Source organism: Electrophorus electricus, chromosome 20 (assembly GCF_041902795.1).
Source record: "Electrophorus electricus isolate QZ-2024a chromosome 20, ASM4190279v1, whole genome shotgun sequence".
Lineage (NCBI taxonomy): Eukaryota > Metazoa > Chordata > Actinopteri > Gymnotiformes > Gymnotidae > Electrophorus > Electrophorus electricus.
In genome coordinates this window covers 17969394-17982500 of record NC_137516.1, presented here as the reverse complement: position 1 = coordinate 17982500, position 13107 = coordinate 17969394, and the positions used below count along the sequence as shown (strand labels likewise).

General features: G+C 47.0%; 1 protein-coding gene across 3 annotated transcripts in view; it reads left to right on the top strand.

Annotated features, from left to right (window-relative positions):
- The window catches only part of tnr (tenascin R (restrictin, janusin)), a 111618-nt gene that overhangs the window by 71755 nt on the left and 26756 nt on the right, over nucleotides 1–13107 (top strand). For all 3 annotated transcript variants that reach the window (XM_035536376.2, XM_027011367.3, XM_081703288.1), the window contains 6 exons: nucleotides 925–1401; nucleotides 4626–4889; nucleotides 7042–7157; nucleotides 8943–9093; nucleotides 11245–11514; nucleotides 12183–12368. In XM_035536376.2, the coding sequence (XP_035392269.2) occupies nucleotides 925–1401; nucleotides 4626–4889; nucleotides 7042–7157; nucleotides 8943–9093; nucleotides 11245–11514; nucleotides 12183–12368 (1464 nt within the window). The remainder of the gene's footprint in view (nucleotides 1–924; nucleotides 1402–4625; nucleotides 4890–7041; nucleotides 7158–8942; nucleotides 9094–11244; nucleotides 11515–12182; nucleotides 12369–13107) is intronic.

Sequence of the window (13107 nt, the reverse complement as noted above, 5' to 3'; positions counted from 1 at the left end):
GTGGTACAGTGATCCATCTCTTATTCAACTGGATCACCTGCACAAACCTCAGTTAGGCTTAGATCTAGATGCACTGCCTGGAAGAAGCATGCGCCATTTACCCAGCATTATTTGAGATTTATCCTGCCTTATTTTATTCAGCAGACAGAAAGGACAGAATTAATATAAAGGCCCTGAATTAGAGTTTAGGGATCGCCTTCCGTCTCTTTTCCTGCTGGTGTGTGTCTTCATGGCTAAATAGAGGAGTCTACCGAGACACCGGCGTTGTGGACGATGTGGTGTCACGCTCGTTTAACGTCTCCGAGGTGCACTTTGGAGGATGTGCACCTGCACGGCAACCTGGCGGAGGCCCGCAGGGGTAGTGGAGCCGGCGGAAGGCGCAGCGTAGGGAGGGCGACGTCACGCTGAACTAAACAAACGAGGCAGAGTAGGAGGTTACTGAGATTCTTGAAGGTTGTAGGAGATTGTTGCAAAGGTCTGTCCCCCCCATTCGTTTAGGGTGGAGCTAACGCATTCCCAGGTGTTTCCGGATGTCAAGGAAGAAGCGAGCAAGTGAAGCTATGTTTGCTCGTGCTAATGACATTGCAGCATGTCGTATCACTTGTGAATTGGTGGTTCTGGGTCATCTTCTGTTTAGATTGAGGAAACTGTGAGCAATGTCGTCACTGAACACCAGACACTGGCAACATGCAGTCGGTATATCACACCTGTGTTGTACTGCAGGTCAAGTTATATCGCACCGGAGTTCTGCTAGAGATTGTCAGGTATATCACACCTGAGTTCTGCCACAGGTCAGCAGGTATAATTTTCCCCGTGTTGTCTAGTATGTCACCTGCTTTCTGTTTTCAGCGGCAGTTTGGCAGGAATGTCACACTTATTTTCTGCTGCAGGTATATCACACCTGTGCTCTGTTTTCCGTCTCAGGTCACCCGGAGCCCGATTCCCAGTGCGGCCGTCATGGCACCTTCAGCGTCGACATCTGCGGCTGCGTGTGCGAGGAGGGCTGGACAGGAAAGAACTGCTCGGAGCTGCGTTGCCCGGATGACTGCTCCGGACAGGGCGTGTGCGTGGAGGGCGAGTGCATGTGCGACCGGGACTTCGGAGGCGAGAACTGCTCGGAGGCGCGTTGCCCCGGCGACTGCTCGGAGCGCGGCCTTTGCATCGACGGCGAGTGTGTGTGCGAGGAGGCCTTCGAGGGGGAGGACTGCTCCATGGGGAGGTGTCTGAACGACTGTTCTCACCAGGGCGTCTGCCTCAACGGCACGTGCCACTGCCGCTCGGGGTTCCTGGGAGAAGATTGCTCCCGCGTCTTCTGCGCCAACAACTGCAGCCAAAAGGGCGATTGCAGGGCCGGATTCTGCTTGTGCCAGGACGGCTATGCGGGGGACGACTGCGCAGCAGGTCAGAGGCTCTCGGCCACACCTACTAAACCCTGAAACAGCTCACCATACATTTTGAATGTCTTCCTTAATTATGCAACGATGCTCGGATTATCCTACAGCAACATGTAAGCTTTCAGAAGTTGTGAAAAATAATTGCTGATCACTATAGTGTTCCAGAAATACTGCCACGAAATTCCTCGTAGATTCGGCTTGCCTCATTGCCAGCCAGGCAATTCTAAATCCGTTCCTCACTCTTTCCTGCGGAGCACAGTGCAGCCTGCCAGACAGACATTTCCAGACATTTCCCAACACGCGAACTTGGAAAGCAGAACGCTCCTTTAAAGCCCAGACTTCCCGTTGGCTGGTTCATTTTAAACATTGGTCTAGTCTCTGTCCTGAAGCCGGAAGCCTGTTGTTGGAGACAGAGTTGGATGTGTACGTGTGAAATGCATTATGGGTAGTGAACACATCCTGAAGGCGTTCTGTCCATTTCTATCTCCGTGTCTTAACAGGCACTTAGTGATACGCTGACTGTGTCAAAACAAAATGCAACGTCAGCGTTCTGTCCACTTACTGCTCTTCCGCTAGAAAACAGTAAATAAATAAATAACACAACATGGGGTTGGTGGGTTTTTTCAATGTTATTTGAAAGAAAATTAACTGACCTTTTTAAGGAAGATACTTGTAATGATTACAAAGATATTTTTCTGTGACCTCCTTATTCTTAAGAATGTTAAGGTTATCTTTAATGGTGAAACATGCGAACACGTCTTACAGCTCACACACACATACACACACACATACACACACACATACACACACACATCACACACACGTCCCATCGCCAATGCAGCTGGCTGCTGTATCTGACAGCTGGCACCCACTAGCGTTAATTCGTCTGAAGTCCCTTCCAGGGCGGCGAACGTGCCCCCGGGCTGAGGCAGTTCGTGACCCGGCTCGCCCGCATGTGGCAGTGCCCAGTAAAGCCTCCTTCGGCAGACGCCAGCGTCTCCATCAAGTGGCAGCATGGAGATTTGAGAGACAGGGCAAGTCATGTTAGCGATCGCGCTTCAGTCAGATCTGTTTGCAGCAAAATTGCTTATTTCACTGCAATTAGGAGACCCGAGTGTGGGAGGGGGTCCACGTATACAGAGCTGGGCGCTTTAATTCTTCCAGCATTCACAGGTTCAGAAGTTGGTTTACTAAAGAGAAGGTTTACGACAATAGGGCTTTGCCTTCAATTATTTAGCCCTGTTTTCTCATTTCAATAGACCAGAAGGACTATAGGGGGGACATTTAACATTCAGACATGTGACAGTGCACAGCACAACAATTCTGTGAAGTGAGAGATGAATTAACTTTGAAATTCAAACAGAATAAATTTGTGTTTCCCAAGCTAGGCACTAGGGCCAAGCTACGGCATGTGTGTGGACTGAAAAACGCTGGTATTTCTAAAGCTGACTACGGTCAACAAAGTTTCATAAGGACCAGGGATTCATTTTTTTAGGTGCCAAGGTGCCTTAAAGTGCTGGTCCGTGTCTCAGAGTTCCTCGTCTCCCCTTCCTAACAGAGCCGTCCAAGATTTAGCTGTCCAGGATCTGGGAAATAAACGTGGCACTCGCTAGTCTCCACAGATACATCCATACCTGCTGGACACTGCTGAGGCGATGTTAGGCTGGACTGGTGTGGTGTTTGCTGCAGCTACCTCAGTCACACCTTGTGGTATTTCCGTAGAAATCACATAACTGAAGGGGATCCAGCAGCTGGACACTAACTGTGTCTCTTCTTTGTTTCTTGTTTTGTAGAAATTAGCAGCTCTACCTCCTGATGCAGACAACCACATAACTCCGCCTCCAATTAGAATTAACTCCACCTCCAGTTAGTCTGAACTCTGACTAAAATCAGAGTAAACTCCGACTCCAGTCAGAATTAACTCCGTTTTTAACGCAGAAAGAGACGCCTCTTCCTGCGTCACACACCAACCCGCTGTAGTTCGGGTCTCGGTGCTGGCAGAGAGCTGTGTTTGTGGTTTGCCCTGCTGGAGAGTGTGTTTGTGTGTCCGTGTGTCGGCCTCAGCCCATGACTTGGGGCCCACGCTGCTCTACGGGGGGAGTCCTGGTTGTTCAGAGCTCCCACATCCACTGGTTTAGTTCCCATTAAAGATGTTCTCCTCCCACCTGAACTTGTCCAACTGGGTCTTACTTTGCCTGAGTTTGCAAAGTGCATCCAGTCAAGCAGCTGCCAAGCCCCAGGCTGTCTGCCGTTCCTCCGCGGTGCTCGGTCAGAAAGAACGACTCCGACACGCCACTTAAAGCAGTACAGAGAGGACAGTGGAGTAGGACATTTGGCTGAGTGTGTACCGAGAGACCCCTCCCCCTCCCCTTTGAGGGGTCGCTGGAGTAGGAGGAGCAGAGAGGGCAACTGTCAGGCACATGGGGAATCGCTTTCTCACATGTACAGTGTCTCCTGGGGGCTTCTCACCGCCCCCCACTGAGACAGAGGAATCTGCTCTCTCTCTCTCTCTCTCTCTCTCTCTCTCTCTCTCTCTCTCTCTCTCTCTCTCTCCCCCTCTCTCTCTCTCATGAACATTGCCAGCACTGCCATTCCACAGCTTGGGTTTATGAGAGGTTGGATTTGCATTTCGTAATGTATCGCCGGCTTTATGGAGCAGTGCGGCCAGATGCACCTGAGAATAACGGCGCGCTGCCTCTCACTCTCCGTCACAGATGGCCGGGTCCCGCGTTGCTAATTAAAATGACCTCTTTCTGATCCAGCCCCAGATACACACTCACACATTTCAGGAGAACAATGAAATAAAGATAAATCAAGATACAGAAAATAAAACACAAATGAAAAGATCAAAACAAAGTGTCGTGTATGATAATGCTAGAATATTCCAGTTTCAAGTGCACAAATGGTGATTCATTCTTTACACCCCTCATATATAAATGTTGAATAATAGAATTGCTGTTAGGATAGAAACTGTTTCTGTTTTTACTAGATAGTCTATCCAGAGTTACTGACATTTGTCAGTAGACAGCAGGTGTGTACAATATTCCATATTCCATACACCTAAATAGCAGGATGAATCGAACAAGGTTAGCTGATTAAAATACCATTAGCTGTAAATCAAATGTCATCTCACCATTTTGAAGGTTTACATTTCACTCTGTCCTTAGTTTAGTGTAAGAAAACAAATTTGAATGATTCGCCAACACATTTCCCCCTTTTCTGTCTCCACAGTGGCATCACCTATGAATCTGCGGGTTCGAGGAGTGACGGAACATACCATCGAAGTGGAGTGGGAGGGGTCATCGGTTGTAACGGACTACCTGATCACTTACATTCCCACGAGCCCTGGTGGTGTCCAGATGGAGTTGCGGGTTCAAGGAAGTGTGACCAATAGCAGCATCGGGGATCTGGAGGCGGGTCTGGAGTACAACATCAACGTTTACGCCGTGATTACCGACGTGATCAGTGTCCCAGCGAGTATCCTCGTCTCCACCTGTGAGCGTCCCTCCACACACACACACACACACACACCCGTGAGTGTGCCTCTCTGCTGCTACAGGATATGACTCACTTTATAGAACACCACACACACACACACACAAACACACACACACTCGCTTGTACACACATACACGCACACACACACAAACACAACTGGCTTTCTTTGCCAACAGGATATGATTAAATGACTGCCACCTGCTGGGTGCCATTGCCAGACAGGCAGAGTGCTGAGGGGCACTTCACTCGCAATCCTGCCTGACAGCCATGTACAGCAAAAAAACACCAGCCAGGATAACACAGCACACCCCTCATAGTTAATAGTCCAAAAACCAGTCCAAAAACCCAGTATTAACCAGTACTGGGTAAGCCCCAGCCACGTGAGTTATTACAGTATTAACCAGTACCAAGTAAGCCCCAGCCACGTGAGACATTACAGTATTAACCAGTACTGGGTAAGCCCCAGCCACGTGAGACATTACAGTATTAACCAGTACCGGGTAAGCCCCAGCCACGTGAGACATTACAGTATTAACCAGTACCGGGTAAGCCCCAGCCACGTGAGTTATTACAGTATTAACCAGTACCAAGTAAGCCCCAGCCACGTGAGACATTACAGTATTAACCAGTACTGGGTAAGCCCCAGCCACGTGAGACATTACAGTATTAACCAGTACCGGGTAAGCCCCAGCCACGTGAGACATTACAGTATTAACCAGTACCGGGTAAGCCCCAGCCACGTGAGTTATTACAGTATTAACCAGTACCAAGTAAGCCCCAGCCACGTGAGACATTACAGTATTAACCAGTACCGGGTAAGCCCCAGCCACGTGAGTTATTACAGTATTAACCAGTACCAAGTAAGCCCCAGCCACGTGAGACATTATAGTATTAACCAGTACTGGGTAAGCCCCAGCCACGTGAGACATTACAGTATTAACCAGTACTGGGTTAGCCCCAGCCACGTGAGACATTACAGTATTAACCAGTATTGGGTAAGCCCCAGCCACGTGAGACATTACAGTATTAACCAGTACCGGGTAAGCCCCAGCCACGTGAGACATTACAGTATTAACCAGTACTGGGTAAGCCCCAGCCACGTGAGACATTATAGTATTAACCAGTACTGGGTAAGCCCCAGCCACGTGAGACATTACAGTATTAACCAGTACTGGGTTAGCCCCAGCCACGTGAGACATTACAGTATTAACCAGTATTGGGTAAGCCCCAGCCACGTGAGACATTACAGTATTAACCAGTACCGGGTAAGCCCCAGCCACGTGAGACATTACAGTATTAACCAGTACTGGGTAAGCCCCAGCCACGTGAGACATTACAGTATTAACCAGTACTGGGTAAGCCCCAGCCACGTGAGACATTACAGTATTAACCAGTACCGGGTAAGCCCCAGCCACGTGAGTTATTGCAAATAATTTAATCAAGAAAACAGCCACAAATTAAATGTGAAAGGAATCACACCGTGTAATTGGCATCTGGCTGTTATCAACATGAGCTGCTCCTGCTTATATTAACACCAATAATCACGGATGGCTGATAGGATTTAGACCTACGGACTGAGAGTGAAGAGAGGACAGAAAGATTAGGAAGTGACGTGTTAAAAAGACTCTAAAATATTTTTTTATTTCAAGGTACTCAGTAAGCACCATATGCAGTCATACTTTCATTTAGAATATACTTTTAGGAATCTGACACTATGTTATATTTTCTTGGGCATATATCCAGAATTGCTTCTGATAAACCACTGCTTCATAAAATTGTGGCACTATTGTTCTGAGCTCTATGTTTGATGACAACATTCTCAGCAAGATTTGTTTACAATATGCTTTACTTGTGTTTGTTTACAATATAAAGAATATTGTAGGTTTGTCTGTGTTTTATGGGCTTGGCATATAAACCCATCTATAAAGGTTTATCAATGCATGGGTGGAAATTGCATTTGTTTGTAGCATTTGCTGGAGACTTGTTCAAGTATATGCCATCTACCAATGTTCCTGAACCAATTCTTTCACATTGGTCTCCTGTTCTGGGAAAAATGCGGGAGCATAGTGTTTCCTTTCCAGGCAGTAATGGTGATTTATTGAGCTTTCTCAAGATGGGAGCCAATGACACATCAATCTTTGCTTTCTAGATCTCTCGAATCCAGATGGTTTGTCCTTTAAATCCATCACGGAGACGTCGGTGGAGGTCCAGTGGCAGGCCTTCGACCACGTGTTTGACGGCTGGGAAGTGAGCTTCATCCCCAAGGTAAGGCTTCTCTTCGGGAGCTCCACCGTCCCTCCGAGCCCTTTCCTACCGTTCCAGTGCTTACATGCGCGCAGCGTTATTGCCATTCTGCAACGTGGGTTGAACTGAAGTCCGCGTCTGCCCAGGGCTGTCTGTGCCCTTTTGGTTGGTGATAGATTACCGCCCCACACAAAACAAGCGTCAGCTCACATATTTGTTTGCCGCATAGACTGTGCTTTTTAGCTTGTGTGTGTGTGTGTGTGTGTGTGTGTGTGTGTGTGTGTGTGTGTGTGCGTGCGTGCGTGTGTGTGTTTTTAACTGCCTGCATATAATTAATGTGAAACCGAACTGAAAGGCATAGTAATGCACACCAAGGCTTTCATGGTCACCTCCTTTGTAAAGTGCAGGAACAATGAGCCTCGTGTGCCATTTGCCAGAGAGGAAATCTCGCAGTCCTCGCCTCCTCTCAGCTGGCCACGGAGCCGACGTTTGTGCTTCGTGCTTCGCTGAGGAGCAGCGACGTGACAAATGACATTACAGCGCGCGGCCCGCTTTTGGAGACGCACACCTGTCACCCGGAGAACAGCAGGCGGGAACCTGTCTCTCTCCGTTAGAAAAATGTGTCTTTCTCCCTTTGACAGGACCCTGCTGAGGCTCCGGGGACGCGTGAACCACTGGAGCTGGATATTAATGCCAAATTTAAATACTTTGCCTACCGAGTAAATATTCTCTTTTGGCAATAAGAATAGACAGGTAAAAGGGAGATTGTGTTGCTGGTAATGGCCACCTGAAGAGCTCGGTCTATGGTTTTATTTAGGAAGGATTCATTTCTAAAGCAGGTTGGTGCCTGGCCAGTGGACAGTTTAGTCTGAGAGCCCATAAAAGCAATAATGCCGTGTTTAAAGTTGGTCAAACTTTCCCTTTAATTCGCTCTCCAAACGTCAGCCTCTTTAAACTCCCACTCTCTCAGCCCCTGTCTGGGAGAAACGCGCTTTCGCTCCCTCAACGTTTTACAGAACCTGAGCTTTAGATGAAAGACACCAGAATAAAAAAGAAAATACCATGGAAACAAAGTCGGGAGCTTTGGAGAGGATACCTGGCGACTACAAAGGAGTGAGGGCTCTTCAGTTTTCCGTGGATGAGGGGAGGCAGGCAACAGAAAACGTCCAGAGAAAGGAGCCCCCCATCCCCCCAACCAGAGAAATCGCATTAGGGGAGGTAGCATTCACTGAAGAAGGCTCGCGACTAAAAGGTAGCATAAGCATTCTTGATCTTCCACAATATCGTAATGGATTAGCTCGCGGGGGGGGGGGGGGGGGGGGGGGTCTTCAAAGAAACAGGGCAGAGCTGGTCTCCTCCAGTGCAGTTACTTCATTTCAGACGTATAGCAGCATATGGTTGTGAGCATTTTGGCTGAAGTTATGCACAACAGTTCCCTGTAAACAAGAACAAATACTGGAGACGATATTTCGGTCTTATGGGCAAATGTTTCGTCACACAAGAACCTGGTCAACACCCCCGACTGGGGCCACCCGAGTGGGCCCAAGCCCTCAACTTGTCTGCTCATTGTTTACTGCCTGGTTCTCTGCCCCTTGATGTTGTGTTGCACGATCAGGGTGGCAGACAAATGGCTGATGCTTGGTGTGTGTGTGTGTGTGTGTGTGTGCGCGTGTGTGTATACATGCTTGGGTTTGTGTGTGTGTGTATGTACTTGTGTGTGCATGTGTGTATACGTGCGTGTATGTGTATCTATATGTTTGTATGCATGTGTGAATGCATGTTTGTGTGTGCGCGTCTGTTACCAAGGACAACGATGGAGGGATGACAGCTCAGCTTCCCAGCACTATCCGGTCCTTTCACCAGACGGGTCTGAGACCCGGGGAGGAGTACACAGTCAGCCTGGTGGCACTGAAGGATCAGGGCCGTAGTCAGCCACTCACCACCACCATCACCACACGTGAGCGCACCTGCTTGCCGAGCCGGTTTAGTGCTTATGCTTAAACATGACCCACTTTGGGCTCCAAGGACATCTTTGAAGTGTGGGGGAGAGGGAGAGAGAGAGAAGAGGGAAAGAGACACAGAGACAAAGATGCTTGTGTGCGTGAGTGTGTGTGTGTGTGTGTGTGTGTGTGTGTGTGTGTGTTTGCACGCATTTGTGTGTGTGTGTGTGTGTGTGTGTTTGCACGCGTTTGTGTGTGAATGTGTGTGTGTGTTTGCACGCATTTGTGTGTGAATGTGTGTGTGTGTGTGTGTGTTTGCACGCGTTTGTGTGTGTGTGTGTGTGTGTGTTTGCACGCGTTTGTGTGTGAATGTGTGTGTGTTTGCACGCATTTGTGTGTGAATGTGTGTGTGTGTGTGTGTGTTTGCACGCATTTGTGTGTGAGTGTGTGTGTGTGTGGGGGGGGGGGGGGGGGTTGTAATAAGCTGGGAAGTGTCACATAGCTTCACCTAATGCAAAACGTCACCTTAATGTATTAGCAGGTCTGTCAGCAATTATGCATTAAATGTAAACTTCACCCCAGAATTCAACCTCTGCAGATAGAATGATTAGGTTCAATTGAACCTTTCCAGAACAATCAAACTGTGTATCTGCAGTGAAAATGTCATTAATTTCAACCAAGCCTCATTGTCAAGCATAATTAAAGGGGAATTAATTATGTATGGGACACCATTAATATTTCAATATGTCCAGTACAGATGCCCTATTGGAAGAGATAAATCTGGATGTCACTTATTTATTTATGTGTGCAAAGATTTATCTTCGTCTGTAACAGCTGGGTGGAAAGCCCTCTTAAAAGAGACATTTCCGTGTCTGACGACTGGACACAGCCGTAAGGAACTGCCTACTTTACAATTACTTACAGTGAATGTAGAAGTGGAAACCGGTGAAGTTAAATTGTGCATCAGATTCTGTTCATAAACCTGGTTTGGGCCTGTTTTATTGGTTCTGTGTACAATATGTCTGTAATGTCAGTGATATTTTTCCTCGAAACACAAAATGTAACCACTCTTGTGGATTCTTTCTTCACACTGTGGTTCGAACCTGCCTTTGTGTTTATTGCCAAAGAGCGGAATTATTGACCTCACACAGGCAGTATGTTTAAGACCCATGCCATTTGTCCACCGTCTCTGTGTATGTCCAAAGTCCTTATATATCCAATCAGATCAGTATTTTTATCATTATTCAGAAATAACAAGAGTAGTTGAGAAGTATGAATCCTGGGGATCTGAAACCTCAGATTATCACCTACCGCCTACTACACTACCGCCTGATTGGTTATGAAACCTCAGAGATGATTGCACTACACCACCTGATTGGTTACTACATGATTAGTATGCAAATGTTCTCACTGATCCCTGTGAAAACTATGTTAAATATTCCCACAATCCAATTATTTGTTTTAAAGAAAATTGGTCCTTATGCCAGATATGAAATGTATTGGTCATCTAATGTCAAGCACATAGTTCTATTAATGAGATTACTGTTAACTCCAAGACAAAGTTACGCTTAATGTGTACAGTGTTAAAGTTACGTGCCTCTGTAAATGAATGACATAGAACTAGAGGCAGAAAGTTACGCTTGTCTCTGACATTCCCAGTTTCCAAACCCTCATTCTTCTTTAAATGAAGCCTGGTGCTTCTTTTAGACTTCACACAATTTCCATGGAAACATTGTAATAATGGGATCTCTAATGAAATCACATTGAATAAAACCCTGTCTTTGTAGCTATTTTTGGTGCTATATATCCAATAAGAAATGTCAGGTCTGTGGCTCAGGGCTATCTCCTGGTGAAAGTGGCTTAAGGCAGATTTCTATCTCCATCTCCTGATAAGAACAGGGTAAAGTTATGCCACACGCCTCATTAGTCACTGTGACATTTATTCATCGCAACAGTCCCAGTGCATACATCTACTCCACAAACAACCCAAATACTGAGACGTAATCCTTATATAATCCTGCAAATAGCTCTAATAAGTGTTATTTCCTTACAGGACACATCTGAATCATACAAATATCATCTATATTAATGAAGTGTGTAATGATCATGGCTTATGACCTGTAGTGTAATTTTTGTGTTGTTATTTCCGTACTCGATCCCTTCCCCAGTAATTGACGGGCCAGCGCAGCTGGTGGTCCGCGACGTGTCAGACACGGTGGCGTTCGTGGAATGGACGCCGCCGCGCGCCAAGGTGGACCAGATCGTCCTGCGTTACGGGTTAGCGGGCACGGATGGGCCCAGGACCACGTTCCGCCTGCAGCCCACGCTGAGTCAGTATTCACTGCAGGTGCTGCGGCCCGGAGCCAGGTACGACGTGTCCGTCAGCGGGGTCCGCGGGGGTAACGAAAGTGATGCCATTTCCGCACAGTTTACCACAGGTGAGCCACGCACGAGAAACATTTCTTATCACGCGCTACACACACACACACGCACACACACACAGATCAGACATTTAATTCTACTTAAGGACTTTACGGATCGCATTATACACAGACACAGTGCTGTCACAAACATCTACCCTCAAATATTTCTTCATTTGCAATCAATTTTTAGTTATGCTTTTTTTACTTTTATAATCGATTACACTGCAGTCATTAAGAGAAAAATTAATTTATAAATAAAACCCATGCCGGTGTAGACTTACTGCAGACATGAACCGCATCCCGTAATATCAGACTGTCTGTGCGCGGTCATCCTTTATAACACCGATGTAATAAATATTATGACCTTCAAAAGGAAACGTATTGAACAGTGCGGTCGTATGAAGGGAGGTAAGTGTTATTGCTGCTATGACAGACAGGTCAGAAACATCCCTTTTAATATAGAGTGTGTAAACAAAGAGCTATGCAGTTATACTGCGGTTTACTGAAACACTCATCACGCGGTTAATCTAATATCTTCACTTGTTTCCTCTTTCTTACTTACGCCTGCCTGTAAATTTCATTCAGGATGAACAAGTCCTTTAAACCCTGTGACGTGCTGAACCCAGCGGGTGAGGTTCGCTTCCAGGTGGCATGACTCTTCTCAGTCCTGTCGTTTTCCTCAGAGATTGACGCCCCCAAAGACCCGCGGGTGGTGTCAAAGACGTCCACCTCACTGGAGCTGGACTGGGAGAACAGTGAGGCAGATGTGGAGGGTTACCAGGTGGTGTACAGCACGCTGGCTGGAGACCAATACGACAGAGTGGAGGTCCCACGTGGCAGTGGGGGCACCACCCGTATCACGCTCACGGGTGAGCATCGCTCCACCCAGAACAAAACCCCATCCATATCACAGACTGGAAAGTATACATTTGCCTCTCATGGATGTGTCTTTACACTGTAGTCACTGATAAATGTTCAAACTACTGTTAACATTAAAGAGGGAGTTCATCCAGTTATTTGTTATAATCTCCTGGCTGGTGAGTTACAGTAACATTAGATAATCCTTCAGCTAATGTCACATTCAATCCACCATCTTACCTTACGTAGCATTCCCATCCAGGATGCGACTGAATGCGCTAAACAGCCTCGAGCAAGTTTTAGGCAGGGATTCCTATAAACTCCAGCTTCTCACACAGAAGCACTCTTCATGGATCCTGTACCATGCACCTTTTTGTGTGCACTCCCTGGTATCACCCTCTAAGCACACTGGCACTGAGATACGAGTTTTCCTTGCTGCGGATGGACCATCAAGTGCCCTTATGACCGGACTGCAAGCTGAACATATCCTGTGGTTACATGTTTAAAATTTGAGTTATGGGACAATACTGCGCAACAAAAGCCTTTAGAGAGATTCTCTTGGATTCGGGAGGGTGGGTATTGATATCTGCCTCCCTCGTTAGTAGAGAATCAAGTGCTGAGCTCTAGTTTTTTGATTAGTTATGCGATTTATAAAGCATAAGCAATACATCAAAAGACAACACATTGGACTCCTGGGCAGGTTCTGCTGTGGTTTTAATTGGCAGGTTGTCATCTGCCTGAAGTTGCCGC